Below are 26,203 nucleotides of genomic sequence, written 5' to 3'. Positions count from 1 at the left end.
TATATATATATATATATATATATATATATATATATTTACTAGAGGCCTGGTGCACGACATTCGTGCACTCGGGGGATCCCTCTGCCCAGCCTGTGCCCTCTTGCAGTCCGGGAGCCCTCAGGGGATGTCTGACTGATGGCTTAGTGCTGCCCCAGAGGCAGGAGAGACTCCCTCCATAGCTGCTGCACTGAGCCCTCCTTCTGGCTGAGCAGTGCTTCCTCTGTGGGAGTGCACTGACCGCCGGGGGGCAGCTCCTGCATTGAGCGTCTGCCCCCTGGTGGTCAGTGCATGTCATAGCGACCAGTCGTTCCACTGTTTGGTCGATTTGCATATTAGCCTTTTATTACATAGGATATTTCATATCAGTTTATTTATATACAAAGTAAGCTACTTATCCTCTTTATATTTATCATTATTATATCAGTTGTCTATTGTCTTGCTTCTATATCAGTGTTATTTCATTTATTTTTTACTCATTGTTGTATTAATGGAGTAAATGGATAGCTTTACAGCTGACCATTTGCAAACTATATACTATTGAGAAATAAATTTAAATCTTAGTGTTTAAAGGGACTCTAGCATTCTCTCAGTTCAGGATTTTTCAAAGTGGGATGTTAGTAAATCCCATGTGAGTATAAATCCTAATGTTGGGAGTACCTCATTTGAGGGAGATGTGTAGCATGAGATGACTGATATCGAGGAGGGCTCCCAAGGGGTTTCTGTTGTATTTGTAACATTTAATTCTTCATAGGGGTAGTGGTGACATGTTTGTGTATTATAATACTCTCTATGCTCTTTTCTCTTCTTTTTTTAAATAAAATATTCTATAATGCTACCAGAACAAACAAAAGATTCCTATGTTTAAATAGGTGTGAGGTACTCTGGGTGAGAGAAAAATGAAAGTGGTTTTGGCTGGAGAATCGTTTAGGGCTTTTAATGTTCATTTGCTCATTCATTTCCATGTATTCCTGCTGAACACTGCTCATGGGGAGGCATTGTTGTAGGCTAGGGACTATGGCAGAGACCAAAACTTAGACAAGTTCCTTGCTTTCCGAGAGCATGTATTCTAAGGAAACTGTGAGATGGTAATAAAGATGGAGCAGCTAGCATTTCTCATTTGGTCATAAAATCTTTTTATAAGTAGCATCTCATAGACTCCATTTTTTGTCAAGCACACGTTGGGAAATAGGTTCCTAGAATATTGCCAATTATTCCAAAGACATTCCTTAGTGTTGTTTAAAGCAGCAAGGAATCATAAAACTGGAGATGTTTTTAATTCAGGACATTAGAACTACCTTATGATGCTGAGAAACCAAGTTAAGTAAGTTCGAACATTTAAATGGAGGCCTTTTTCACTTTTTGTTCTGCTAGAACAGTGTACTTGGATTTCCAGGTGATACTGAGATCATTGATATGCAGCAGGTGTCCATCAGAATTTTAAAATATCACAATGAGAGTTCAAATATGTCTGTTTACTGGAACTCTCTTCATCTCTAGGATTGTTTATAAAATAGTTTTCCTAAAAATACAGTTTGAGCAGACTAGCCTGATCAGTATGAAGATAAATTTTCTTTCAAAACAGTGTTTAATAAAAATCACATATTATGTTTTATAGCATCTTCATCAGGATAGCATGCTAGCATTGCTTTTTATTTTATGGAATATGGAGATGCAGGAAGAGTTGCCAATTTAAATCTAACTTCATTAGTTAATTAAATGTGTTGAAACAAAGAGCTCAGAATTGTTTTCTCCGTCGTCCTCCAGCTTAACATTTTGCAAAACTGAGCTAATAATAAAAAGGAAGCCTGATTTAAATGTTTTCTCACATTTATTGAGAATTTTTTAATGCAAGCTAATACATTTTTGTAAATTGCTACATATTGTTGCAAAGACATTTAGCACCTTTTATTTCTTGATTGAACTTTCTAGTTTAGCCAAAGAACACATATAGGCATAACCCATAGATACAGATAGCAGTGTGGTAATGGCCAGAGGGAAGGGAGAGTGAGGGCTGGGTGGAGGAGAATAAGGGGGGGGGGGGGGGGGGGGGCATCTGTAAGAATATCAACAATTAAAATAAAGGAAAAAAGTCTTTTAATTTAGAGGTCTGTACTTTTCTGGAAAAGTAGTCAATATGTAGCTAGAAACCAGTGACTGTCTTTACATATCTCATCCTTTAGGTGTGAGATTACCTTGGCTCTGAGTCTTTCTAGGTCATGTCTGTGGTTAAAGTAGTTGATTTTCTTCGTGGAATCCACAGCTGACATGATTATACATTCACTTTCCAGGAGTTTTCTTTCATCTTTGATATCAAAGCATAAAATACCTCTGAGCAGCTAGACCCCGAAAGCACACAACAGAGTTTCTCATTGACAGGGCCCACGCTGAGTTACAGGCGGCTAAATCGCTCCTGGTGAATCTTCCATTGTGCATTGAGTTTCCTGCTACCTTTAGAATAGGTCTAGGAGAGCCTCTGGAAGTTTCAGACTAGTGCTTTGATTGAAAAGTTTTTATCATCCTTCAGGGTTGAGTGGGCATTCTAAGCTCTGTAGGTAACTTGAAGAAAAGAACATGAAAAAAATGTGAACAAAAAGAATGATATCTAATGAGCACAGGTCTCTTAATAAGATATAGTATTAATTGACTATTGTAAGTGGCTGAATACAAAAACTCAGAAGAACCATTCTAAATATTACATATCTCCAACTGAAATATTACCGGTTGCATATTTATAGTATTAAGTTTAGAGTAATACATAAGTCAAGTCAATTAGTATACCTGTCCCTTATTCATGTGAAAAACAGAAGAGGAAGAGAAAGTAAAAAAATTAGAGGAGGGGATGAGGAGGGGGAGGAGGTAAAAAAGAAGAGAAAAAAATATTTATTGAGTGTTTACTATGTTCTAGGCACCATTCTAAATACTGTGCATATATACCTCACTTAATTTATCTAATACCTCTATGGGTTGGTCCTGTTTTTCATTTCCATTTTATAACTGAGGAAATGAAGGCACAGAAAGGGTGCGTTACCTGGCTGGTATGTAGCAGAGCTGGAATGTGAATCTATTTAACCTTGGTGCACATTTCAAGTCCTTAACAACCTCACAGTATTGCTGGTCCCTTATAATTCAGGTCTCTTACAATAAATTTCACATGGGAAATGTCAGTATAAGGTGTTTTATGAGCACCTATTATATTCTGTTTCCTTTTTGGTAACAACGGATTATACTTATAAGTGCTTGAAAATGAAATTTCCTTTTCACATGTAAGTATGCATTCGTTTCCGCTTTATCCTTTCTGTGAAAATCACAATCGGTTGATTCTCCTGTGTAATTGAATAGTGGCTGTATCACTGGCATGTGGCCTCCAAACTACAGGGCTGCTCTGTAGTTTATGTTGAAAACCTTATTTAAAGTTCTTTCAGCCTATTTGGTTCCTCTAGAAATTCAAACTTAATTCACCATTAAGAGGTATCTATAATGTATTCTTTGAATATATGTAAGCATTGAAAAATCACATCTTCTTGTTATATAAATGTGTACAATAGTTATAAGCATTTAAAACCACATCTTGAGCCCTAGCCGGTTTGGCTCAGTGGATAGAGCATCAGAAGGGTCCCAGGTTCAATTCCGGCCAAGGGCTCATGCCCAAGTTTCGGGCTCAATCTCCAGTGGGGGTTGTACAGGAGGAAGCCGATTGATGATTCTCTCTTATCATTGATGTTTCTATCTCTCCCTCTCCCTTCCTTTCTTTCTGAAATCAATAAAGAAATATATTTAAAAATAAATAAATAAAACCACATCTTGGTATTTAAATGTCTAACCACTAAGCTGTACACCTGAAACTAATACCATATTGAAGGTCAACTGTAATTGGGGTGGAGGGGGTTAAAAAAACACATCTTTGTATTTCTAGTTCTGAGCAAAACCTTGTTAGAAGAGTTCCATTTGAAAGGAATGACCTATGCAAAGTGCTCAAAATGATATCCAGGATTAAAGATTTTTGAAAACTAAATCAATGGCAAGTTCTTTTAATTGAAAAGTAAAATCTTCAACCCATTTCAATTCAATTTAGCAAATTGAATTGTGCCATTCCTCTGTTCTGCAGATGTTAAAATGATTTCTGGCTCTAAAATCCGGTGATTTTATTTTATTACTTAAAATTCATTGGTTGAGATTTATCCAAGTACCAAAAGCTGCATTCTCTCTTGGTTCCTCTAATGGTTCTTCCCTTTGATAAAGTTAAGTTAAAAATAAGTTTTGACTCTACGTTCTTCATTGCTACTAATATTTAAATAGTGTCAGCACTCCCGGCAACTGTATTATGCAGGTGGTGCTGCATTTGTCATCTCTTCTTATTTCTAGGAATTTTACTAAACCTGGATTCTAAAAGGCTGCATTCTTTAGACAGAATGCGGTATCTCTATCAAAGAGATGCTGAAATAGCTACATTGAGGCAGTTTGCAGAACACGATTAAATTAATTTTAGGTACAAGCCTGCAAAGTGATTTCAAAGAGCTAATACAGATATACTTTGATGAGCTACTATGGAATGGCTGGTCTAATTTTTGTTACTGTTGTTTAGTTTTTCATTTCTGAATATATCATAAGACTTTTTATTCAAAGAGAAAATGTTAGAACATTATTCTGACTTTTTCACTGGAACATTTCTGAGTATATTTTTATGACCTAGTCTGTAGTGACAGACCAAGTGTCTAGTGTTTCATTTATCATTCAGTCGAATTATTTTTTTATTTTAATACATAAATAATAAAAGCAAGCTATCTTTCATTTCTTCTACCTGTCTTCCCTTGTTGTTGTGTTTGTGTGTTTTCATCTACTTCTTCAGCACAGGTCACAGTCTTGTAAGCAAAGGGAAACTGTTCTTTCCTTTTGACAGGCTATTGAATATCTATTGCTTTCCATTTCTAAAAAATGTAATCATCTTGTCACTTTGTTTTATCTTTTGCTCTGTTTGACTACTTTTCATGACAGCACTGACTCTATTCTAAGTATGTATATGCCATACTTCAGAATGTTATTTTTAATACCCCCAAGGATTAAAGATTTCTCTCAAAAAAAAATGGTATCCAGAGTAGTGGTTCTCAAGTTTCTCTGTACATTGAAATCACCTGCTTATTCTCATCTGATTTTATTATTCCAGCTTATAACACCCCCAGTGCTCAGACTGTCCTCTAGTCCGGTTAAACTGGATCCCTGGAGCTGGGAACCAGGGAGCAAGATCTTAAGCCCCTGGGGTACTCCCATGGGAAGTCAATTGTGAGCTAGTGGTGTGATGCAATGCCTCCAAAATAGTATGAGCATCGGAATCATTGGGGGAAGACGGGGTCTTGTTGAAATGCAGTGTCTGCTGTAGGAGTTCTAGGGTGGAGCCCAACCTTTGCACTGCATCTCTCATATGCTCTCAGGTAATGCAGGTACCACCAGTTCACAGACCACACTTAGCATATCAAGAATTGAATGAACTCTTGATTTCTTTCTGCCAGAGTCCCATAAGAAAGACATACCTTACTCTGAGTGCATCCATTGGTCCTTACCTATACCTCATGACTCCCCTCAAACAAAATTTGAATTAGTGGCAACAAGAAATTACCTCGGTCTACATGTAAAAAACACAGCTTACTCAGCAGAGGCAGGGGCCCCAAAAGCATGATGTCTGTTATATCTTGCAAATCATTTCAATATATGTGAAAATTTGTATAGTTTATCTGTTGCAATCATTTATTTTGATAAAGATAGTTACACTTTCTGTATTTTGTTGCACCATGTGGAATTGCTAATTTCCTTTTTTACCTGCAAAAATTGCAGTTTCATTGTCCAATGTAAAGTTTAAAAAATTGTTATCCGACATGGACAAAGATAAAGAAAAATCACATTGGAATCCAGTTTCCCTTCATGTTGATTTATAGCGTTTATGTTGCTGATAGAACATAGAAAATTATTTAGCAGAAGTTCTTAAGAAATACACATGTGGTTCCAAGAAGTAGCTCTCAATACCAATACACTTTCCATTTGTCATCAGCTAAATAGTTTACTACATCCCTCTCTCATCAATACCTTCTTTCCTTTCTGTGCTCATCCCCTCTATAATTTTAACATATGTTAACATAATGCTCAGCAGCCATTAAAGAAAAAATACAAAAATGCAGAGCTAAGTGTAAATGGAATTCTAAGAAATATTTGTTTAACTAAAGAAGGCAAGAGTGGAATAAAAATGGGCCACATATTGGATGGACACAAAGAAAACAAATAGTAAATGGTAGATCCAAATCCAGTTATATCAATAATTATATTAACTGTAAAAATAATAAATACTCCAGTTAAAAGCATAGATTATCAGACTGACTTTTTCAAAAGCAAGACCCAGTTATCTACTGTATAAGAGATGAATATGAAACATAAAGACATAAAGTGCTTTAAGGTAAAATGATGAAAAAATATATGAAAACCTAATAATAGAGTGGCAATACAAATACAGATTACATAGACTTAAGGTCAAAGAGTATCAACAGAAGAAAAGAGAAGAAAGTATTAAAATGATAGCAAGGTCAGTTCATCAGGAAGATATTACAACATAAAAAAATTGGGCCAACAAATAATAAAATTAGAAAGTATATAGATTTAAACAACACTGTCAACCACCTTATTCTGGTTGATATTTCAGAGCTCTGTTCCTTACAACTACAGAATATAGATTTTTTTTCAAGTATACATTATATGGTCACCAAAATAGACCACATACTGAACCATAAATATATCTTAAATTTCAAAATATTAGTTTTATAGACTATATTCTTTATAAAAAGAATCAAACAAGTATTGGTAACGATATGATATCTGGAAAAATCTCAAATTTGTGACAGGTAAAACCACTTCTAAACAATATAGGGATCAAAGAAGAAATTGTAAGGAAAATTAGCAAACATTGCAACTGAATGATAATGGATACAACAAACCAAAATTTGTGGGATGCTGTTAGAAAGTACTAAGAAAGAAATGTATAGTTCTAAACACTTATATGGGAAAAAAGAAGATTTAAAATAATGACCCACACCTGCATTTAAGAAGTCTAAGAAAATGAGCATTAAGCCCAAAATAAGTACAAGGAAGGAAACAAAATGAGTAGGAAAAACAAGATGAGTAGAAAAAAAAAAAAGAAAAAGAAATACAAAATAAGCAAATGATAGAGAATATTAACACAGTCAAAAGTTGGTTCTTTGAAAGTTTTAATAAATTTAATAGCCCCTAAAAAGACTGTTTTAAAAATTGATAAATTTATCAAAATTGAAAACTTTTGTTCATCAAACTTCTGCTAATAAAATGAAGAGAAAAATACTTACAATATACATATTGCAAATACAAAAGACTTCTATCCAGAAAATATCAGAACTCTTGAAAATCCTATATAATAAAACCCTAATATGCAAATTGACTGAACACGGAATGACAGGTCGCTATGATGCACACTGACCACCAGGGGGCAGACGCTCAACACAAGAGCTGCCCCCTGGTGGTCAGTGCGCTCCCACCGAGGGGGAGCGCTGCTCAGCCAGAAGGAGGGCTCACAGCTGGCGAGTGCAGTGGTGGTAGTGGGAGTCTCTCCCGCCTCTGCTGCAGGCAGGCGGTAAGGAGCAAGGAGTCCTGGACTGTGAGAGCCCGGACTGTGAGAGGGATGTCTGCGAGAGGGCAGAGGCCAGGCTAAGGTACAAACACACACACACACACACACACACACACACACACACCCTCCCCCCAGTGCATGAATTTTGTGCACTGGGCCTCTAGTTAGTAATAAAAAGGCACCCAACCAAAACCTCAATGAAATACAAATTCATGTGGCTAAAACTAAAAAGACATGACACTGATATTAAAGATACAGTAACTAGAAAGTGGCAATTTCTTACAAATTTAAACATATCTTCCTTTTCAGTCATAAATTCTACCTCTAAAAATTCATCCAAGAGAAACACATCCACAAAAATATTGTACAAGAATATTCATAGCAACTGTATTCATATTACCAATACCGGAAAAGAATCCAAATGTTCAGTGGTGAAATAATAAATAAATTGAGTATATGCACACAATGGACTTACTATTTACAGTAACTAGAAAGTGGCAATTTCTTACAAATTTAACCCTACCAGACTGCTGTACTGATTTTTCGGTAATTTCCGCACAAAGATGGAATATTGGCTTCATCAGAAAGAAAATAAAACTAGTGGTACATGCAGTGACACAGATACATTTTTTAAAATACGCATGACAGAGTGCATAGAGTAGTTAATTTATATGAAATTCCATGCAGGTAAAATTAATCTACAATAGTAGAAATCAGCACAGTGGTTGCCCATTGTGGGGTGTGGTAGGGCGTGGTAAACATTGACCAGAAACGGGAAAAGGGAACTTTCTGAGGCCACAGAAGTGTTCTATATATTGATTTGGCTAATGATTATTTTGGTATTTACTGTTATAAAAATTTGTTTAATTATTCACTTAAGATCTGTGTATTTCAAGGATCCAAAATTTACCTCAGGAAAAAGAAAGAAAGAGAGAAAGTGACAGAGTTTGATGTGCCTCTCATAAACTAGATATAGGTTTTTTAAATCTATATCTCATATGTAAATCTTTTCAAGCTTTTTGAAATTCTCAACTAAAGAAAGAAAAAAGTCATGTCCTTTAGGGGACAGTTAGGTTCAGGGCCTCAGGTCTGGTAGAATTAAACATATTCTACCTCTAAAAATTCATCCAAGAGAAACACATTCACAAAAATATTGTACAAGGATATTCATAGCAACTGTATTGATATTACCAATACCGGAAAAGAATCCAAACGTTCAGTGGTGAAATAATAAATAAATTGAGTATATGCACACAATGGACTTACATCAGAAAGAAAATAAAACTAGTGGTACATGCAGTGACACAGATACATTTTTTAAAATACGCATGACAGAGTGCATAGAGTAGTTAATTTATATGAAATTCCATGCAGGTGAAATTAATCTACAATAGTAGAAATCAGCACAGTGGTTGCCCATTGTGGGGTGTGCTAGGGCGTGGTAAACATTGACCGGAAACGGGAAAAGGGAACTTTCTGAGGCCACGGAAGTGTTCTGATTTGGCTAATGGTTACTTTGGTATTTACTGTTATAAAAATTTGTTGAACTATTCACTTAAGATCTGTGTATTTCAAGGATCAAAAATTTACCTCAGGAAAAAGAAAAAGAGATAAAGAGAGAAAGTGACAGCAAAGCACCTTCTCTAATCAGTATGCACAAAACTTAACACTTCTGATTATTTTTCATGTTTTTTAACTACACCCTGCGTAGTTACAAATAATGATAAAATTATTTAGCAATTATTGGGCTGTTACTGTATACCGCCAGGCACTCTTCTAAGGGCTTTGCCTACTTATATAATGTAATCCTTAAAGCACCCTATAACGAAAGAATGATTATAATCCCATTTTACACATGAAGTACTAGAAGCACAGACTTAACTCATTTGTCTGGGGTCACATAGTTCATACGGGACATACAGGGCTACACCACCAAATGCTCTGGTGTCAGAGCAGGCGCTGTGCTCCCCTGGCCATCTTGGCCTGCAGGGAGATGTCCTTGCTTCCAACCAACATGCACTTAAACTTCATCAGGAGAATGAATCCAATTTCCATGAATAATTTCAAGAAAACCTCATATTGACCTAGGAGGTATGAAGGTTCCATATTAGCTGAGCAGATTGGACACACATCTATCTTTCCATTGATAGGAGGTGTGTAAAGAGGATTCTTCCTCCCTGTTCAGAAAACCTGGTGGATTTGATAAGAAACTAAGCATTCATTGTTATAATCAAAAGTTTGTCTATAAATGGATTCTTAACATAAGTGACTTGGTGGTTTAGAGTCACTCTGTTCTGTCATTATCTGAGCCACGTTTTGCCAGTATTGATACTAGGCTGTGAAATATAAATAGCCTGCAAAACTGGTTCTCAGCGGTTTCAGTATTTTCTTTCTGCCCTTGATATATTTTATTAGTTCTGGTAACACAAACTAAAATGAAATTCCAGGCTCTGCTCAATTTTTTTTCCAGTTTCTGATTGTCTCCTTGAGATACAGAGCACATTCATGTGGCCCTGCCCATTTACCCTCCTGGGGATTGTATACATCAAACCACAGCAGATAACAAAAGCATTCTATGGGGGTTAAGGACATCAGGAACTAAAGTTTCAACCCTGAGGCACACACTGGCCAGATTGGTATCTACAGCAACTAAATTAGCCCATGCTTTCTTAGGAAGCCCAAAGGTTTTCATTAATTTCTAACATAAACTCAGGTACCAGAGCAATTGGTTTAATATTCAGCAGTTTTCAAAAGAAGCTGCTTACGGATAATCGCCATAAGGTCAATTTTATTTACACAGCCTACTACCACTGTGAGCCCTGGCCGCTGGGCTTCTGTTTTTCACATTTTGGCTGCAGGTTCATATCCAACTTCCCAGTTACCGCTGGGATCTGGGATAGTTGACCCCATAAGGACCTCGGTGGCCTGTTTTCCTAGGGGTAGGTATTGGGAGCAGGTGCAAGTGGGATAGATCTTGATCTTTCCAATAGAAAAACTATTCATTAAGATGTCCTTGCTTCCAACCAACATGCACTTAAACTCCAGCAGGAGAATGAATCCCATTTCCATGAATAATTTCAAGAAAGCCTCATATTGACCTAGGAGGTACGAAGGTTCCATATTAGCTGAGCAGATTGGACACACATCTATCTTTCCATTGATAGGAGGTGTGTAAAGAGGATTCTTCCTCCCTGTTCAGAAAACCTGGTGGATTTGATAAGAAACTAAGCATTCATTGTTATAATCAAAAGTTTGTCTATAAATGGATTCTTAACATAAGTGACTTGGTGGTTTAGAGTCACTCTGTTCTGTATCCTTGCATCTTGAAAGTATTTTTCCAACCGTATTTCTGGTATTCTAAAAGCACTGTGAATACGCTCATTAGGAAACTCTCTAAGATTTTTCTGTAATTTAAAACCCTAATTTCTTAACCACTGCAAGGGTTTGGCATAAAATTAAAAGAGAAACTATTTCCACAAAATTCTTTAGTTTAATTTTTTTTTTTTTTTGCTGGAGAATTAGGTACTAGGATTTCTTTTCTGTGGATTGTTATACATAAAGATTTATTTTTTTCAAAAATAATTTTAATGTATTTTTAAATATAGAAACAAAACAACTTTGTATAGAATGCTGATGTTAGGAAAACTTTAAAAAGTAGGTCTTTTAAAGAGCTTGGTTGCAGAAAGTATTGGAGGCATAGGTATATTACTTTTTAAAAGTAGTACATACACATAAGAAATGAAAAATGATAATGGATTACTCCAGAGGTTTATTTTTGGTCTTGTGCAGCCATCATACTGTGAACCCTTTGCTCTTAGGTGCTCAGATATATGCTGCATGAGAGCTCTGATCGCATAATGAGGCCAGAGGCACGCTGGGCTGTGGTTAGTCTCCAAAATCCCTCATTTTGATGGAATCAAGCATTTCTTTTAATATGATTTCATGGTAATTTTATTTAGCGTCATTTTTCTAAGATAAAAAGCAATGGATTATTGTTTTAAAAGATTGTCATACCTTAAGCTCCTTTAGCCCAGAAGTTTCCCTGAATGAAATTTCACAGTTGCCATGTAGTAGCACAGGCTGCAAAAGAGAATCTGGGCCAGCTGCTCCTGCGAGCTATTGTTCTCGCCATACATAATGCACTTAGCTGTGTCTTTTGCACTCATTTTAACATCTTTTCACAGTACTTACCCAAATCTGGGAGATGTCATAATGTGAATTATGAATGTGTTGTCACAGTGAAGCATATTGTGGATTAGGTATAGCTTGTATAATATTTCAAGGTACCCTACTGCCTACATAATATTGACAGATTGGTAAGCACCCAAAAAAGTAATAAGACCATGATTAAGAAGCTGAAAGAACTAAGAGAATTATGAAAAATAAGAGAATAGCCCTGGCCAGTGGCTCAATTGACTAGAGTGTCATCCTGTGCACTAAAGTGTCCCGGGTTTGACTCCCAGTCAGGGCATGTAGCATGTGCAAGAGGCAACTGATTGTTTCTCTTTCACATCAGTGTTTCTCTCTCTCTCTCTCTTTCTCTCTCTCTCTCTCTCTCTCATCAATAAAAACCTTTTCCTGGGGTGAGGATTTAAAAAAATAAGAGAATGCATAAAACATCAGGAGAAACACTAAATTATCATGGCTGTAGAAAAGCTAAAAGAGCTAAGAGGAAAAATATATGAGCTACAAAATGAGATCAGTTACAAGGGAAACTTTAAAAGGAAAGTTAATTTATTGAAAAATTGTATCACTTGATTTTCTTCCATTACATGCTTTAGCTTATAAATGGGTTAGGTAATATTCCATAGGGAATGTCCTGTGTCTGTGTGTGTGTGTGTGTGTGTGTGTGGGTGTGTGTTTAAGCCAAAAATGGAACACTAACATTTTGAGCATTTATAGTTTAACTCTACTTATCTTTTAAAAAGAACATTTTGACATTATCTGCATAAGATTTATGAATTTTGAACAAGTTTGTGCAAGACTTTGTCCAAAGCCTCTTGGTCCCCCAAAGGACATTAATACAAAGCAGAATTTATGGGCTGTGGTGTTTCTTTTTAAAGCCAAGGAGAGAGTTAGTTCTAAAGTGAATAAAATTTCAGACAAGGAGCATTTGTATTTTAGTTTTACTTTATTTCTGGACTTAGTTATTGGCAAGATTTAATAGTGGGCACAGATCACTTTAGCAATGTATAAAAATCTTTTTATCATACTGAAGAATTGTACTTTTAACAGAATATCAATGCTATGTGCTGTAAACCTTGAAAAATGTCAGTCATAGAAAAAACAAGAAGACATAGAGGTTTTAAAATTAAATGTTACACTTTGAAGAAACATATCAAACTTTCTTCTCTTTCCTCCTATCTTCTTTCTTTCTTTTCTTTTATCTTTCCTCTTATCAACAAGTCATAAACTTTTCTTGGAATGCAGCAAATTAAACACATTTACGTAAGATCTTAAATATTATCTAATCTGTACTTAATGCCTTTTAAAGCTGTTGTTTTTACTATCATCATAACTAAACTATCCCCACATCGCAGATTGCTTTGATACATTTGATAATTCTCACAGTCCTCTTTGTGTCTAAATATTGATCTGCATCTTATAAAGTAGTAAAAACTAGAAACTTGAAAGTCTCATCAGATGACAGCATATTATATTTGATACTATTCCATTTCTGTACATGATTTATGTTTTAAAATGTCTTCAACGTAGTACAAAGAAGGCCTCGATTTGATAGACTTTTCAAATATATGTATATGCTTGTTTTTGTGGCTTTGAGGCTCTACTTTATGGTGTCTTGTCCGTTATCATTAATTCCTCTTATTTGAATACACAATATAAAGCTAAAAAGGCTAAATATTTTAATTGCCCTGTGTGGAGGTGAGGATGTTGTTTGGCTTTTGGGTATAAGTGAAAGAGCATTAAGATAATCCTCGGTGTGGAATAAAAGTCTGGGTCCCTCCTGACCTTTCTGAATATTCTCCCAGCTTCTAATAGATTCTATTTCAGGGACCGTTTCTATTGATTGTTTTCTCTTTGAATGAACCACACCTTTCTGTGAATTTTTGTTTGAAACTGGACATTTGAACCTAATAATGTGGTAACTCTGGGAATCAAATTATTTTCCTACCTCAGGGTTTGCTAGGTTTGGTTATTGTTTTGTTTTGTTTTGTTTTGTTTTGTTTTGTTTTGTTGTGTTGTGTTTTTATTGCTGCAGGCTGTCTCTGTATTGAGGTTCAGCTTGAAGTGTAAACTTAAGGTCTTCTCAAGTCTATCCTGAGCCTTTCTCTGGGTGTGCACTGTCACTTTTAAATTTTCCCCTTATACATAGTTGTTTTTGAGTGTTCTACTTGTTCATATCTGGCTCCAAAAAAGGGAAAATGACAAAAGTAAAAGGGGAAGCAATAAGAAGCGTGATGCCTCTTTTTATCTTTTGTAATGGTTTTTTATTGACTTTAGAGAGAGAGAGAGGAAATATATATAGAGAAACATCAACTGGCTGCCTCCTGCACACCCCCTTCTGGGGATCAAGCCTGCAACCTGGGCATGTGCCCTGACCTGCAATCGAACCAGCAACCTTTCAGTGCACAGTATGATGCCCAGCCAACTCAGCCACACTTGCCAGGGCAGAAGAATGCTGGCTCTTCAGATCCCTTGGAATTCAGTCAACCAAAGGGGAAGAGGCTTGCAATCATGGGGGAGGTGCAACAACAATGACTGCCTGTCTTTCTGTGTGCACCTCTGTGATCAGAAGCACCAATCAGTGATCAATACACATGCACAGCTGCCTGCCACATGGTTCAGGGGTGAAGAATAGGTGGCTACTACTGTGCTAAGAGCTGAAATTGACTGAAATTAACCACAATTTATGGTCTAAGCCTTACCTGGTAAGTTGAAGGCCTTCAATATAGTCCAGAGTTCCAAAATAGCTATGGGAGACCAGCGATTTCCAACCTTCTTCATCTCATGGTACACATAAACTAATTACTAAAATGCCATGGCACACCAAAAATTTTATTTTTGCCACTCTGAAAAAGTATATATAGTTTTGATTCATTCACACCAGATGACTGTTGTTGTATTGACTGTTGTCATTATTTTTAATTTAACAATCTAAGGGAAAAGAAGTCAAGTGTCCCTGACTAAATAGTCAGGTATTGAATGTTTTAAAAATTCTTGTGGCACATCAGTGTGCGTGCCCTGGCACACTGTTTGAAAATCACTGCCTTAGACAGATTCTGCCAGTGCAATTGTTATCTAGGTGGGGAGACAGAGTCCTGATACTTTACTGCCATCTTCCTAGAATTCTCCCAGTAAATGACTTTTTATAGAATGAATTACTCTTTACATTGTACATTCTTTCACTAATGAATTTCTGCTAGGTAAGGGAAAGCTTTAGGGTTTTAATCTTTATTTGATTTGGAGAAAGATTACTGAATAACAATAAGGATCTCAAGCAGAGAAAACAATAGCAACATCAAAGGAAGGGTGGGAAAATTGGGAGGTCAAGTTCCTTTGATTTATCTAGAATTCTGTTATTTAGCATTCACCACACATTCTGATAGGCAGTCATATTTTTTGTATTAAAATTTTTTAAAAAAAGAAATTGGTGCTTATTAAATGAGATTTAATAGACAAAAAATCGTTAAAACATAGAGGCAAATCGTGAAAATAAGAAAGACATAAATTGGTGACGAAATGATTAGGAATCACTGTTCTAAAACTTCTATGACTCTTAATGAATTTTCTCACTCAAAAATACCAGTTTTATTTTGCACTAAGATACGGTTACCTGCTGCACATAATTTAAAAAGATCTCTAGATGCCCGTGTAGTCATCAAAGATTACAGACTTTTAGAACAAGATAATACTTTATAGATTACTTTTATTTGGTTGATTGACTTTAAGTTGGAAAGTTATTACTTTAGAAATTCAGAAATACCTCTCTGAAAATGAGTATTATGGTGGAAAGCATCTCAGTAAGAGTTAGAGAAATTTGTATTGGTCTGTGGCATAGTAGGATATTTTTATATGCTGTGTGTTCCCTTTAGATAGTGATAAAACTATTTGAGGGTCATTTAGCTTCCATCTGTTATACTTTTAAAGAGCATTGCAGTTTAAGACAGATTTCGAAAATTATCCTTTGAACTTATGCAGACTTTCTGAAAATGCCTGTATAGTCACAAAAAACATGTCTAATACTCTTCAATTTAAAATTTCCACAAGAAAATGAAAGAGGAGGTTTCGAAAAGTAATCAATTTTCCCATAGGTAAAAGGGCCAGTGGTTTAAAGAGAAAAATAAAAGTTAAGGTTATTATATAGTTAGAGTTTTAGATTTTCTGGAGTACTTTTAGAACAAAGGCTATTGATCTTGCTTATTGAACTATAAATTATAACACAATTATAAATATAACTTTAATCACTAATAGTATGGATTTTTTTATTGCCCAAATAAAGAGCATCTAACTTCTAAAACGGGTGTTATGGAAAAGAAAAGTTGCACAGGAAGTAAAATAAAAATATCCAACAGTACTTTACTTAAAATCTAAATATTCCTTCTAATGAAAATTCACACTTAAGAGTACACACCTGAATGTCCTGACAGCTGTGTTGTTCTCTCAGCCTCCACAGATGACAGTGCAGCCGAGAAGAAAGGGGGAACCCTGCATGCTGGCCTCATTGTTGGAATCCTCATCCTGGTCCTCATTATAGCAGCAGCCATTCTTGTGACAGTCTACATGTATCACCATCCAACATCAGCAGCCAGCATCTTCTTTATTGAGGTAAGTTGCAAGTATTACACATACAACTGTACTAATTTACAAATTCTCTCCATTTGCTAACATCACCTGTATTTAATATTTTGCACATTATTTCTCCACTTTACAGTTGGGAGCTGGCTGATTTCTCTCTCTCTCTCTCACACACACACACACACACACACACATTGATAGATTGCTTTCATGTGATGAGTTCAGTTATCTCATCTCAGGAGTTTTTAAAAAAATAACCTATCTTGCTTTTCACAGATCTAAAGGAAAATGGAAACCATACTTTTTTGTCCTTTTATACCCAATATGTTAACCGGCTGTTCTCCTGATTCTAGAAGGAAATGCAGCATATGCTGGAGGCTAAAGAGCTTTTCTTAAATCAGTTAATCAATAAATGCTAATTAAGTTCTGGCAGCATGCAAGTTACTATAGGTGGGCCTGCTCTCAAAATGTTCACAAACTATTCAGGAAAAATAATAGCTTTATATTATAACAATAATATAACGGTATGGGCCATCACAACTTTGTGTAATGATGTACATTTTTATATTTATACTAGTGGCCCGGTGCACGAATTTGTACACATTGAAAGGAAATTAATTAGAAGAAATATTTTAATATCGCTATTCGCCCTTTCTCCATAATAGAAGTGTCAACCAAATTCACGATTGACAGTGACAGATTGAAACACACACATACGAATGGCACCAGCGAGAGTTTTATATGTATCGCACATGCATGAGTCAACTTAGCCTTTTATAGATATAGAATAAACTTGCTTAATTAGACCTGATTTCTGATTTAGCTAAACTTTTTCCAGCCCAGTGAAGCACCCCACCTTCTCTTTCGTGTAATTGCCAGCAACACAGCAGTAAATATCAACACAAAGCAGATTATTATTGTAGATCATGCAGGGAGAACAAAGGGTAAAATATTTAGCTGCAGCAGTGTTTGACTATATTCTGCGCAGTGAGAAAACCTAAAGTCATTTTCAAGGTCCATCATTTCTTACTTCTTTTCAGTCAGGTCAAGTTTCTAAGCTTTCTGAATCTACATTTTCTGGCTAATGAAAAGAAAATAGGATTCGACCAAGTCTCCTATCTGCCTACTCTAGGACTTCTGCTCTGTGAGGATAAAATTAGATGAGGCATAGGAAAATGCTTCACAGACATTTGGTTAAAGTGTAAAATGTTTCCACCTGGCTATAAAGCAAGTCATGTTCCTGGACTGAAGAAACTGCAAGGAGTTTCTAGTCGCTAGGGAGAGGAAGCTGGGCATTGCTATGTGATGTCATTACCTGGACAGACACTTAGCATATTAGCCTTTTATATACATAGACTAGAGGCCCGGTGCGTGAAATTCATACACAGGTGCAGTCCCTAGGCCTGGCTGGCGATTGAAGCATGAGCATCTGGTGTGGAAGGGCAAGTCCCAGATAACCTCTGGGCCCTGGGCAGCACTTGGGCTCCCAAGCCCCCACACGCCCCTGCCACCTGAGTCACAGTGCCAGAGTCCCCACACGGAGATGTGGTGAGCATGGCTGGATGCTATGGTCTGGGGCACAGCATGGGCCTCTAGGCTACCCAGTGCCACAGCATGGAAGTTGGGCAGGCAGCGCCCTCTCTCCTGGTCAGCCTTGCAGACTGGCTCCTGTGTGAAACCACGGAGATCCCAACTGGCTCCTGAGGCCCCGGCAGTTGTGGCCCAGCTCACCCAGAAGAGGCCACGCGGGTACCGGGCGGGCTCTTCATTGGTGCCTGGCACCTGAGCACAGGAGCTTCCCTGGCACGTAAGCCCTGACATCCTGGGGGAGGGTAGCAGGGGGAGTGAGAGTGGGCTCAGTGGACACCCCACATTCTCACCGCACCTCTGTCCCCATCACCCCCGCCCCCAGGTAGCCAATGAGAGGTCGCAGCATGTCGCCAATGCCCACCATGTTCCGCGCTGCCCCCTGGTAGTCAGCACACATCATAGCAAGCAGTCAAACTCCTGGTCAAACTCCCGGTCAAGGGGACAATTTGCATATTAGGCTTTTATTATATAGGATATAGATGGGTATGTGTGTGTGTGTACACACACACACACACACACACACACACATACACTCATACAATCACAAAAAATAGCAAGCACCATGGTGAATCAGTGTTGTGTTCCTATGCATAGAATACAGATTTGGAGCCAGTGCCCTGGATCATTCAGGTGAAGGACCGTGGTCTGAGTATAAAGGGCCACAACCAAATCCTGTTGGCCAGAGGCCTGAACTGGGAAGGCTGGAGCCCATAGGATAAAGTCGGGGTGACCAAGTCACCTTCTATCCTCCAGATGAGTGAGCTTCCTGAGCCCCCTCTATGTGCAGCTGTCATTCCAACATCTTAATAGCCTCACTGCTCTTCCAATACCAAATAAATACTAGAGCAATAAAGGAAATCTTTCCCTTCAGAGTTTCAAACATGTAAAGTTTAAATATTTTCTAATTCATGGATTGATAAACAGAAAGGTTCCCTAGAATTTTGTTCACTTGTTGAATAAGAAATTATAATTCCTTTTAAAGTACAGAGTCAAAATTACCTTTGTTTCCTTTAAAAAAGAGAGGTGAATGAAAAGACAATTAAATAATTGCTCAGAAGCCCTATATGGCTCTCTACTGTCTGTAGAACCAAGTGCAGCTTCTTTAGGTCGGCATTTAAGGCCTTGGAGAACTGGATCTTGCCCATCTTTTCAGTCTGTAACCCATGGCTCACCAACTTGAAGTTGAGAGTGCCATCAGATTTCACTCTTTGCTCTTCTCCTTGCACACCCCAAATTTTCCCTGCCACCAAGGCATTGCTTATTCTGTTTCCTCTACCAAGAAAGCCCCCCACTTCCACCTCAGTTCTTGAATTTAAGATCCAAACAGCCTCCAATGCCATGTACCCTGTATGCTTCCCTGAACCATCTCTCTTTCTGGACAGCTGGACATAATCTATTTCTCCTCTGAGATTCTGTCCATTGTAATATAATTGTATCTTTCTCCTGCGTTTACTTTTCTGTTCTGTATTAAAGTAAAGTATGCACATGATTTATTGCACCCTACAGACTTCTAAGTTCTGTAGGATTTGGAGTAAATCACTTAAGTTTCTTTCAAATAAGAGGTATCCCATTAATATTCCTGGGGAAAAAGTATACTAGGGCATTTCAAGATTCCACTAAAAATTTACATATGACGTATTTTAGAAATAGTATCTTGTTTAAAATCATAAGAATGGAGAAATTATCAGGCACTGCACTTAGCTGGAACGCTGTTAAGTGTTGTTAATGTACTGGATTTTCACAGAAGGAAGTAGAAAGCTTCCCCGAGGTCATGAATGCATGCCTCAGAGAGCTGACAAGTGACAAGCTGTAAAGCTTCAGCAACTAACCAGACAACAGGCTGCTGCTGTAACCCCTCAGATGTTAAAGCCTTTTAATACACTGTGCAGGGTGTTTTCTGACATCGTAAAAAGGAAGATACTGTGAAATATCTGATGGTGATGGTATGAGCGGAAAATTGCACAGTGCAAAAGACCTACTTTACACAGCAGCCCTGTATGAATAAAAAATGAGACCATAGAATAGTGAAAGTATTTTTCTGGCATTTGCCTTTTTTAATCAGTCTTATTGTTTTATCATCAGAGCCTAGATGTCCATGTGTTTGTGTGAATACTTACACATGCGTGTATTTATAGAATGTTTAGAGCTAGAAGGACAAATAGAGATAATTTGGTCCTCTTCCCTCATAACACAAAAGAAGAGACCACGGCTCTGAGTGGCGGAAGACTTCCCCAACGTCAACGAGCCGTAGCTCTGGGAAGAACTGTCTTGTCTTTCCACACTCAAGTGAAGCTGAGTCATTCTGCAGGTTCCCAGCTTTTCCCTCTTGGCCTTTTTTCCTTCCAACTGAGTCAACTATCAGTGTCTACTTAAATCATTACCTCTCTGACACCCTGCTGTCCTCATGCAGCTCACAGGGGCTGCTCAGTGGATGATTTTTGAAGGTGATAATTATAACTTTACTATTTTCAAGCTGACCCATGTTTGCAAAACAAAATACAGGTTCATGATGACTGCATAGTTAGTGAAATAACAGATCTATGAATTTGAAGGCTTTGAATAACCAATTATTTTTTAATATATTTTTATTGATTTCAGAGAAGAAGGGAGAGGGAGAGAGAGATAGGAACATCAATGATGAGAGAGAATAATTAATCAGATGCCTCCTGCATGCCCTACACTGGGGATCAAGCCCACAACCCATGACCTTCTGGTTCATGGCTCAATGCTCAACCACTGAGCCACACTGGTCGGGCTGAATTACCAATTAAATGAGATTTATTTGTGTAGAAAGAGATGGAATGCACCAATATTGTATAAATTGCTTTTTTATCCCATATTATACATCTAAATTTTAAATAAAATTGATGTACTTTTTTGCATTATGAAAACAATACCTGTTCATTATAGAAAATTTGCAGAAATGTAAAAAGAAGATAAAAAGAGTCATTTACAGTCCCAACATGCAGGAACAATCACTCTTACTATTTTAATTTGTTTTCTTTTGGATTTCTTATATGCATAATTTGATATTTGCCCATTTAATATAACTGTGATGTCACTGAAATGCAAATTGACATTCTTTTCTTATCAAATAACATTTTCCTGTTTTACTAACTCTTTGTAAACATCTTTATAATGGCTGTATACTATTTCATTCAGTATTCATTCCGTAGCTCTTCATTGATTGCCTTTTATGCTAAGTGGCAATTCAGAAAGCACTGAGGGCCTAACATGGCCTATTAAGTAAAAGAGAAGCTTATTTCAGCCAATTTAAGACTGTGTATTAGTTTCCTGTTGCTGCTAGTAGCTTATAGCAGTGCACAATTATTATCCTACAGCTCTGGAAGTTAGAGTCTACAACAAGTCTCACTGAGACAAAGTCAGAGGTGTCAGCAGGGCTGGTTCCTTCCAGAGGCTTCAGGCTTCAGCTGCTAGAGGCTGCACACATCTCTTGGCCCCTGGCCCCTTTGCATCATTCCAACTTCTGCTCTGTCATCACATTTTTTACTGCTAACTCTGAACCCCTGCCTTCTTCTTATAAAGCCCCTTGTGATTGCCTTGGGCCCACATGGATAATCTAGGATAATCTCCCTATCCCAAGGTCCTTAATGTAAACACAGCTACAAAGTCTTCTTTTTGCCATATGAGGTACCACTGGCAGATCTGGGCAATTATGACATGCACATTTTGGAGAAGCCGTTATTTTGCCTACCACAGATACATCAAGTGCAATATGCATCACACAGTATCCGTTACACTATGACACGCCCTTGACCATAAGAGACACCCCAATTTCAGTGATATTAGATGTGATCCAATGTGTATCTTGTGTACTTCACAATGAAATACAAACTGTACTGAACACTTGCAGGAATTAGTTCTTGTGCTAAACACTGTGTATACTGTGATACAATTTAATGACTTTATCTTCCAATGCATGTAGCAGAGTTCATGCAACCAGTTTGGTACTGTGGAGCATTGGAGCTCTTCTCACTTTTTGCTATCATAAGCCCCATTATGAACATAATAATGGTAACTGTAATTTTATTAAATGCACTAGTGGGAGTGATTTATGCTTATTACCTCAGTTAATCATCACAAAGACTTTGAGGCACTAAGATTATCTCCCTGTCATATATGAGGAAACTGAGGCACAGAATTTAAGTAACTTGCTCCACATCATGCAGTTAGTCAGTGGTGGAGTCAGAATTTGAGGCAAGGCTTCAGGAGACCATATCCTTAACCACTGGGCCATGTTGCCTCACTGTATGTAGAAATACAGGAAGATGTATACCTATGGGCATACATTGTGTACTTAGAATAGATTCCCAAAAATAGAATAAAAGGAAAGAAATAAAGAGTTTAAAGGTACTTAATTAATGTTGCCAAAATGTGTACACCAATTTACATAGCTACTGTCGTTAGTGTTTATTTATAGTGATGCTAAAGACAGTGGCCATTATTTATGTTTTGTTCTTGCAGAAAATTTGGACCAATTATTATATATTTTGTGGATATAATACTTTTCCTCAGGTGAAGTGTTTACATGGCCTTCAGCTTTTAAACTTCTTGTTTGTAGATAGGCAATGGGATAAAGTGAGAATTAAAAATCTAATCTAGAAATACATTCTTATATTGAGTTCTAAGTAAACATGACTAAATGCAATGAAGTAAATAAAACCAAGAGAAAAGTAGATGAGGATGAGGAAGCCTTGATAATAAAGCAAAACATCACCCGATATATTGTATATTAAACAATAACTGAATTAATTATTTATATGCCGTGTATTTATGTACATGATAAGGTACAAGAGCTCCATTTTCCTAAGACATTCAGTCTTTATCTGGCAAAACAGTCTATTTTCATGAACTTATCTTCTGTATTCCTCCATCATCCTCTTCAGATCTTACATTGAGCATTTTTTTGACATTTTACTAAATGGCTTTCTTTTCATGTTTATCTGTCTGGCTTTTCTCAGTAATTTTTTAAAAAGACATTTGATTTTGACCCAAATTTATTCTATTATGCAAAAGCAACTAACATGCTTTAAAATTTTTTTAAGTTTATTATCTTGAAACAAAATAGAAAACATTCAAATAAGCATGTGTCCCTTAATTTTTAATAGATTTTGATGACACTCTGTCTTTAATTTTTTAGAAGAATTAAATATGCCTTAGGTTCTACATTATGTTTGATGAAGATTCTGTGATTTATAATAAATTTTAGTGTTGCATAACACTAAGATTTTTAAATAATATACATAAAATGCAATCTAAATGAAGGATATAGAAAATAATATTAAAAAGCAATAATCATATAAAAAAATCCCATGGAAGTATTCTATATGAACTATAAACAAAATAATTTAGACAAGCAAAATTAACAAAAGAATTTATTTTCAACACTGCCCTTGACTTTTCTTAGTATTTTAAATAATAGCTGGTCTTTAAACATTTATGTACAGATTTGATTGTTCAACCCTATATAATAAAAGGCTAATATGCAAATTGTCCCCTCGGGAGTTTGACTAACTGGGAGTTTGACCACTTGTTATGACGTGCACTGACCACCAGGGGACGGCACTGAATGAAGGAAGGCCCTGGCCAGCAGCCGGCAGCCAGCAGCTGTGGGGAGGAAAGCCCTGGTTGACAGCCAGAGGAAGGAAGACCCCAATCAGCCCCGATCACCAGCCAGGCCTAGGGACCCTACCCGTGCATGAATTTCATGCACCAGACTCTAGTCTACACTAATAAAAGAGAAATATGCAAATTGACCATACTTTCTCGATACCCACCAGCCAATCAGGAATGAGTATGCTATTAACCCAACAAAGATGGTGGGTTAATTTGCATATGCAGGAGCTGAGTGGCCAGGTGCAGGGCGGGATGCTTGCATCATCACCATGGAGACGACACAGGCATTCTGCACTGCTCCAGCTGCTCCAGGCCTCTGGGCAGCATAGGAAGGCAGAAAAGCAGCCCCATGCTAGAGCAAAGACAGAATGGCAGCTCCGGCTGTAGCAAAGGTGTTGCCGGCAGCCAGGGGAAGGAAGGCCCATTCTTGCACAAATCTTAATGCATCGGGCCTCTAGTATTAATATAAAAGAAGAGAAATGTCCATGACCCTAATGATCAAGATGATCAATACCTTAAAAAAATAGATGCTATGAATAAAATATTGGCGGGTTTTGTTGTTGTTTTGAATAATATAAAAGTAAAAATTAACAATTCTCATCTTGCTGCAGTGGCTGCAAAATAGTACTGGAAGCACCCTCAGAGAGAAAGGAATCAGTTCTAAGAACTTGTTTAAAGATAGTAGAGAAGAAAGCAAACATGATAGGAACAGTGCCTCTGAGATTTCTATGGCAATGAAGCTTGCCTTTACATAGATTATAATTCTTACCCTCAGGATTGGAGAAAATACAGGCTATAGAGCTCTGCTGTCAATGTGGTAGCCACTACCCCTATGTAGCTATTTAGCACTTGAAATGTAGCTAGTCTTGAATGAGACCCGTGTAAAATACATGCAAGAATTCAAAGTTTGAATAAAAAAGAATATATAATATCCCACTAATTTTTATAGTAATTGCATGTTGAAATGAAAATAACTTGGGTACATAGGGTTAAGTAAAATATATTACTAAAATTAATTTCACTTTTATATCTGGAAACTAGACTCATAAAATTATGTATGTGGCTCATACTATATTTCTATTGGACAATGATGGTTTATAAAGGAAACCTTGTAGAGAAGAGAGGATTCGAAATTCTTATTTACTCCATATTTTTTTTCTTTTTTTAAATTTTGTTTTATTGCTTAAAGTATTATAAAGATTATTACTCCATGTATTTTTTAAAATACATTTTTATTATTGATAGTATTACAGATATCTCCTATTTACCCTCTCCTTTATCCTCCAATTTCCAGCCCCTACCCAACCCCCTAGGTCTTCACTATCTATTGCCCATGTCCATGGGCTATGCATATCCTATATAATAAAAGCCTAATATGCAAATCAACCAAAAGGCAGAACAACCAATGGAACAACCTGTTGCTATGTTGTACACTGACCACCAGGGGGCAGATGCTCAATGCACGAGCTGCCCCCAGCTCGCAGGCCCCAGGCCAGCCAAGGCGGGTGCCAGCAGGGGCCCCCCTCATTGCCCCACATCACCCCTCAGAGGGAGGCCGACCGGCAATGGTGGTGGGGGTGGCGGGCAGCAGGGGGCAGGGCCAGCAAGTGGGCAGCACCAGGCTGGCCAAGGCAGGTGTCAGCGGGCACCCCCCAATCACCCCACCAGTCACCCCACAAATTGGCCCTGATCGCCAGCCAGGCCTAGGGACCCTACCTGTACACAAAATCCATGCAGTGGGTTTAGTAAGTATATAAGTTCTTTGGTTTATCTCTTCTCAAGCCCCCACCCCACATAAAGGTATGTCAATCTATTACAGACACTTTAATCATGTTAATTTTTCCAATCCATGAACATTTGTATTTTCCTCTATTACTTTTTGCAATGCCCTATAGTTTTCCAAGTACAGATATTTTACCTCCTTGGTTAAACCTTGCCAAATTCATTTAAAAGTGGAAAACCAAGTGATTTTCAGCATGGGGAAAAAGAGGCGATTAGAAGCATGAGGAAAGAGATGGCTGACAAAGCTATCTTATATATTGACCAATTAATTATTAATTCAAGTATTCAAATTTGTTGGATTCCTATTATGTAGCCAGTTACCCAAGGTACAGGGGCCAATAAAAATAGAAAGGAGGCAATCCTTGGCCTCATGGAGCTTACATTCTAGTAGGTGAAGACAGATGATAATCATATTAATCTAGGTATGCATTTCTAGTTGAATGTTTAGTTTTATAAAAGAAGCAGTCTTTATAAAATGCTTGAAGAAAAACAGTTATCTTTTTTGAGCAATAAGATATTATTACTCAAATAATCAAGAATATAAGAGTCTGTGATGACATTTGTGCCTAAACTTGGTAACATGCTAATTAGATTGGGAGACCTTCTGGACATCCTTCCGGACAAAGACATGGTGGCAGGGCTGAGGCAGAGGCAGTTAGGGGTGATCAGGCCAGGAGGAAGGGCAGTTGGGGGTGATCAAGTCGGTGGCGGGGGGCAGTTAGGGGCAAGCAGGCCAGCAGACAGAGTCATTAGGGGCAATCATGCAGGCAGGCAGGTGAGGGGTTAGGAGCCAGCAGT

At 37.4% G+C, this 26,203-nt stretch overlaps 1 protein-coding gene across 1 annotated transcript in view; it reads left to right on the top strand.

The window, feature by feature from the left end:
- Positions 1-26,203, top strand: part of PLXDC2 (plexin domain containing 2) — a 451,667-nt gene that overhangs the window by 410,030 nt on the left and 15,434 nt on the right. The window contains exon 13 of the mRNA XM_014539380.1: positions 16,266-16,426. Within this exon, the coding sequence (XP_014394866.1) occupies positions 16,266-16,426 (161 nt within the window). The remainder of the gene's footprint in view (positions 1-16,265; positions 16,427-26,203) is intronic.

This window comes from Myotis brandtii, unplaced genomic scaffold (genome assembly GCF_000412655.1).
Source record: "Myotis brandtii unplaced genomic scaffold, ASM41265v1 scaffold215, whole genome shotgun sequence".
Lineage (NCBI taxonomy): Eukaryota > Metazoa > Chordata > Mammalia > Chiroptera > Vespertilionidae > Myotis > Myotis brandtii.
Note: the sequence above shows the minus strand (reverse complement) of the source record. Positions and strands in the feature narration are given on the sequence as shown.